Consider the following 5,053-nt stretch of genomic DNA (forward strand, 5'->3'; position numbering starts at 1 on the left):
ACTTTCCCACGGTCATTACTGGGAGCAGAACATCAGTGTCAGTGTGAATAAAGCACTTGTTGGTATATTTCTCTGCCCCTTATAAAACCAGCAGCCCATGAGAATAATGAAAATCTGAATCATCAATTACCATCTCTGCTTTTGTCTGTACATATTCAGACGTTTGATGGTGGATCGGTCCCTCATGTTGGTCCCTCCAGCACCCTTGGCTCGATCTGTAAAATATATGGACAGTTTATGTAACAATCCGATTGCTCAACACACTTTTCAAGAAACATCAGCGCTGCTTCAGAAGACATCCTATGACAAATTAATAACAGCAGCTGACACTTCAACTTGACACAAGCCCTTCCCTAAATATTTAATACTTTAGCGTCAAATTGAAATGTCCTAACGCTAACTTATTACAGAAGTAGCTCAAGTAAGATGGAGTTAACGTCACCTGAATAGTGTGTTTCATTTGGGAAAAACTTGCACACATATTGTCATTGACTAGTTTAATCTCACAAAGGTAATTTATAAATTTCTTTTCAAGAACATATTATGAACTGGCTAACAACATTTAGCATTAGCTGTAAACAAACGGTGTTGCTAATGGGGGTTTAGCTCACCAGGGTTGCTGCTGGACGTCGATTTGTTTATCGAGCTTTTCCCTTTGAACAGAGGCTTCACCATTTTGACGGCTTAGTCGGCAGAGCTTTCCCCGAAGAAAAAAATAAGGAGCCCACACGACGGTGTCTGAAAGCGGAGGTTCAGATGCTGTTATTCCCGTCTGCTCTAAATTGTACACCGTACACGTGCTGTTACGGTGAAGCAGGAAGGACGTCATCAAAGGCGCGACGGCGACGAGAACGAATCAGAGAGCCCCTGAAACTGTACAGAATGTGCTGGACATACCTAATGTATAAAATACCTTGTGAAAAATTCTTAATAGTAGGTTATGTGAAATGTTTTCATCTAAACTTTAAGCAATATGAGTATGTATTCTGAAATTAACTATAAATTATGTAAATTTCTTCCTGATGTGTAAAAGTAAAGTTAAATATTGTATTAATTAGTCTTCTATGTTGGGGACAATGACAGAATCACAGAATCGAGAGCTATACTACTCTTCACGTTGTTAGAAAATGCATTGCTATGCTCCTTTTATTCCAGAAGAGGGTGCAATATAGTTTCTATTAGGGTGTTGATGCCAACATGCCCTGCTGAATATCTATGGCCTCCCATGCTGACTTTAGACATTCATTATTCAAAAGGCTGCTCTCTGCAGTTTGGCGTGAATCATGAGGGCCACAGGAGGCATATACGACTTGAAAGAAAAATGTGTTTTGCGTGATGAACGAGGCAAGGTGGTTGAATAAATGTGTTTTGGCTCAAATGTTCGAAGAAAAATAATTAATGATGAGGGAAGTGGCAGGGATTTTTTTAAATATTGATACCATAAGTCCAAGTTTCCCCAGTTCACCTACAAAACATGTTTCACATTTGTTTCATTCAGTTAGCTATTCCAGTAGTTTTCTGCAGTTTTTTTCCCCAACATGAAGATGTAAATGCAAATAATATCAAATAATACAATTCTGGTGGAGGAATTCTGAATCTTTTATTTTTTGTTGTTTCTAAAGCACCAAGGATATGACATTAGCATCCTCAGTGTAGCCTATGGCCTTGCTCATGAAATGCAAAAATAGTCAAATCAAAGGATACAAAAGATACAAATACATATTGCCAATATTAAACAGGGGCAGATAGTTTAATTGTGTTGCTTTTTATTTATTATGATTTAAGAGTTACCCTGGCTGGGAGGCAATCTGGAAAAGAAAAAAATACTCCCAGGACAATATGATTTTCATTAACGCAGAACTGATGCAGGCCGTCAGCAGGCCTATTTGACACCGAGATATACGAAAGACCAAGCTTGTCTGGTAGTGATGACGCTGCCTTCACAGTGTGTACGATATGTTACACAAGTATGGCCCAGAGCCAAAGCCGGCAAGTTCGTAGAGACTCAGGTCTGGAGAGGCGCCATCCAGCATTCAGTTTATACAGCAGGGAGGCCAAGGAATGTTCTCTGTTCATTTTCATACAGAGGAAATTGGAACTGACTTCATCAGCAATCCAGTGCAATAAATTATTTATTTTTATATTCACAAAGTCGATTTTTATTTCCATCTTTAAGCTGGAATCAGAGCGGGAAAAAACAAGAAAAAAAGATGTTTGGATTCAATCTAAACATTCATCCTCCATTTTAAAATCCACATTTACAATAGAAACTTCCATCCAACAAATTATATTTATGCAGTCAGAGGAGAAACAAATGTCAAATCACTTTTATTACAAGCCAACTTCATTTAAACCCAAACTGTGACGGTTGTAGTCATAGACAGAGATTGTGCACTCTTCCAAATTCTTCTCATCTTTACCCTTGTATGTAATGTAATAATTCTTATGCCTAAACACAACCTTCTGGTTTGGCAAGACATTCACAGCACTCAAGTGGTATCCTTCTGTGAAGAGCGTTGTCTTAAAAGGTTCAAATGACCTCTTTGCACCTGATGTACCCAGTTGAATTCCTTTAAAAAATAAATAAATCAGCATACCTTCTAATCCAACACATTGTCACGAGAGTTTGTTTAAGACTTTTAGCATTGGTTGAATCAATTTGAATCAATCGATTTTTTGGATTCCATAAGGAAATTTTATTTCAAGTCATAAATAAGCCACCATTTCTTCAATGAGAAGAAGCACTGAACACAGTTAGTCTCAGTCGCTCTGTCATCAAAATGAATGTAGGGTATATTTTGTTTGTCCTCACGTCACGTCTGTATTCAGCGCTTGTGCATTTTGGATAGACAATCCACACCATCTATTACAGAGTGACCACAATTCATTGTTGATGCCCTCAGCTGTAGGAAAAACACAATACTTAAACAAGGCTGACAAGCAATTGTATACCAATAAAAATCATAACAGGGTACATGTGGTGCCTTAGTAAAAAACAAAAAACTAACCAATTAGCTTGCCAGAAAGTAGAAAACAATATTAAATGTTCCGAAAAATATCACTTCTGTACCACTCAAGCAGCTTTATGCATCAGCAGTTGTCTTCTCTATTCTTTTACAGGAATGAAAAAATACATTAAAGCATTATGCGTTACAATGAATGGCATATTTATTTGTATCACAACACACACTTCTGTTCAGCACTAGATTTTATAGACCAATACAACAGGGAAAATGTTCAAAACAGAGAGCACCGTGTTCTTTGGCCTCCAATCAGGGTGCTGGAGTGAGAACACTTGACAGATGATGTGAAAATTCTCCCCAATGCCTCTGATCTTTGGTCCTCTAGCCGTGGAGCATGGCAGGTGGAGCTTGTTTGTTTCTGTTGGACTGTGTTGACAGCCAACCTCTGAAGTCAAAGCATGCATCTTTCTGGCAGATATTCAGTCAGCTGATCAGTCTCCACCGGTTGTGACTGACAGCTCAAGAGTTGGGGAGTGGGGCATCGACAGCTAGCACTAGTATTTGATAAGATGATGACAGAAGCTTGCACATATTGATACTTCAGACCCAGGTGGTGCCTTACAGATTTGCGGTATTCAGCCAACGAGGTTCATTCCAAAGTTAAATAACTGATGTGAAGTCCACTGTTTGAAAAACTGACACATTCTTTCAAAGTGATTAATTAATAGCATAAAGCCATCAAAAGGTGATGAGATGCTTCAACTTTAAAATATGGAATAGATCTATTTTAGCACCTGCTTGAACAGGTTATTATTAAATATAAAATAACACTTTAGATTTACGACATTATTGTTTATCCCAGGAATATATGTTACTTTAATCCTGATAAGTTGAAATGAAGCAAATCTTGCAAAAAGTTCCATAAGAATAAGGAATTAATACAAAAAACAATAAACTGCGCTAAAATGTGATTTCTTTCATGGAAAACAGTAAAAATCGAACACATTTACAACAGCAACAAATATACTATGTGTTGTAAAACCACAACACCCAAAATGTACCCTGTTTCATCATAAATTATACAATTAAGGTACTTCCCCACTGTTGCTTGGCGAGGTTATAATATGCTGTGGCAGGAATTATAAACATTTGCTTTAAAAACATTTGCCCGAACCCCGTCCACCATTCACTTGGTGAGAAATACCAGATGTAGAGGATTTCAGTAGTAAAGGTACTCAAGTCTTTCTTTTAAATCTACAATACACAGTGAGATGGAAATGAAGCAAAATGGGGTTAGTGTGACGGATGCTGCTTCACAAATCAGTGGCAGTGTGTTAAAGATCCCCATAACTGTTCATGTGAATGTGTGCATTTATGTGTGTGAATATAATATTTAAGTCTGGCTCACTTTCAGAGTCTCTGCTTTGTATCAAAACTGGAACACCAGCTAGATGATGAAGCGCAGCCTGCAGCCGCCAGTCTGACTAAAGATAAAGAGAAAAATTGACGAAGGCCTGAAGGTCGCTCCTCCTAGCAGCCTCACTGTCAAAGGTTTGCAAAAGATAGCTTACATTTCTGCTGAAAGTGCTTCATGGCTCTACTGGTGGGCTACTGACCTGCTGAAGGCTGATAGTCACTGTTGTGTTATGAGTCATTTCATCAAGTTCTTCTGTACTTAGACAGGGGTCACTGCTGCAACAAGGGTTTGATAACGCAGACACACGTTAGAGCTCAATTCTAGGTGGAAACAAGTCTACAGCCATGTTAGTGGCTCACTCCTTAAGGGTCCGACACAACGGGCCATGTGTTGTTGCAGTGTGTCTAGTTTTTGCAGTGTGTCCCACACCGTTGGCACTAGTCTGCCCTTATTCAGTGTTTTTTTGGGGCCAATTCAGCATGATGAATCAGCGGAGGAGCTTCATCTCGATCACTCCAATACACAAATATTTTCACAACATGGCCATCTAGAATCAAACTGAAGGGTGAGCGGGAGTGGTAGGCAAACGCTGCTTTGTTTATCTATCATAATAACAGTTTGTAGTTTATAACTTATATTTTTGAATGACAAATTCAGACTACCACTACCTGCT

At 38.6% G+C, this 5,053-nt stretch overlaps 1 protein-coding gene across 1 annotated transcript in view; it reads right to left on the reverse strand.

Annotated features, from left to right (window-relative positions):
- gnl2 (G protein nucleolar 2) overlaps nt 1–828 on the reverse strand; it is an 8,926-nt gene extending 8,098 nt beyond the window's left edge. Inside the window, 3 exon segments of the mRNA XM_031853503.1 lie at nt 3–18; nt 131–215; nt 612–828. Coding sequence (XP_031709363.1) covers nt 3–18; nt 131–215; nt 612–675 — 165 coding nt within the window. The 5' untranslated portion in view covers nt 676–828.
- Between the last annotated feature and the right edge of the window lie 4,225 nt (nt 829–5,053).

Source organism: Anarrhichthys ocellatus, unplaced genomic scaffold, assembly GCF_004355925.1.
Source record: "Anarrhichthys ocellatus isolate YVR2014 unplaced genomic scaffold, GSC_Weel_1.0 scaffold13, whole genome shotgun sequence".
NCBI lineage: Eukaryota > Metazoa > Chordata > Actinopteri > Perciformes > Anarhichadidae > Anarrhichthys > Anarrhichthys ocellatus.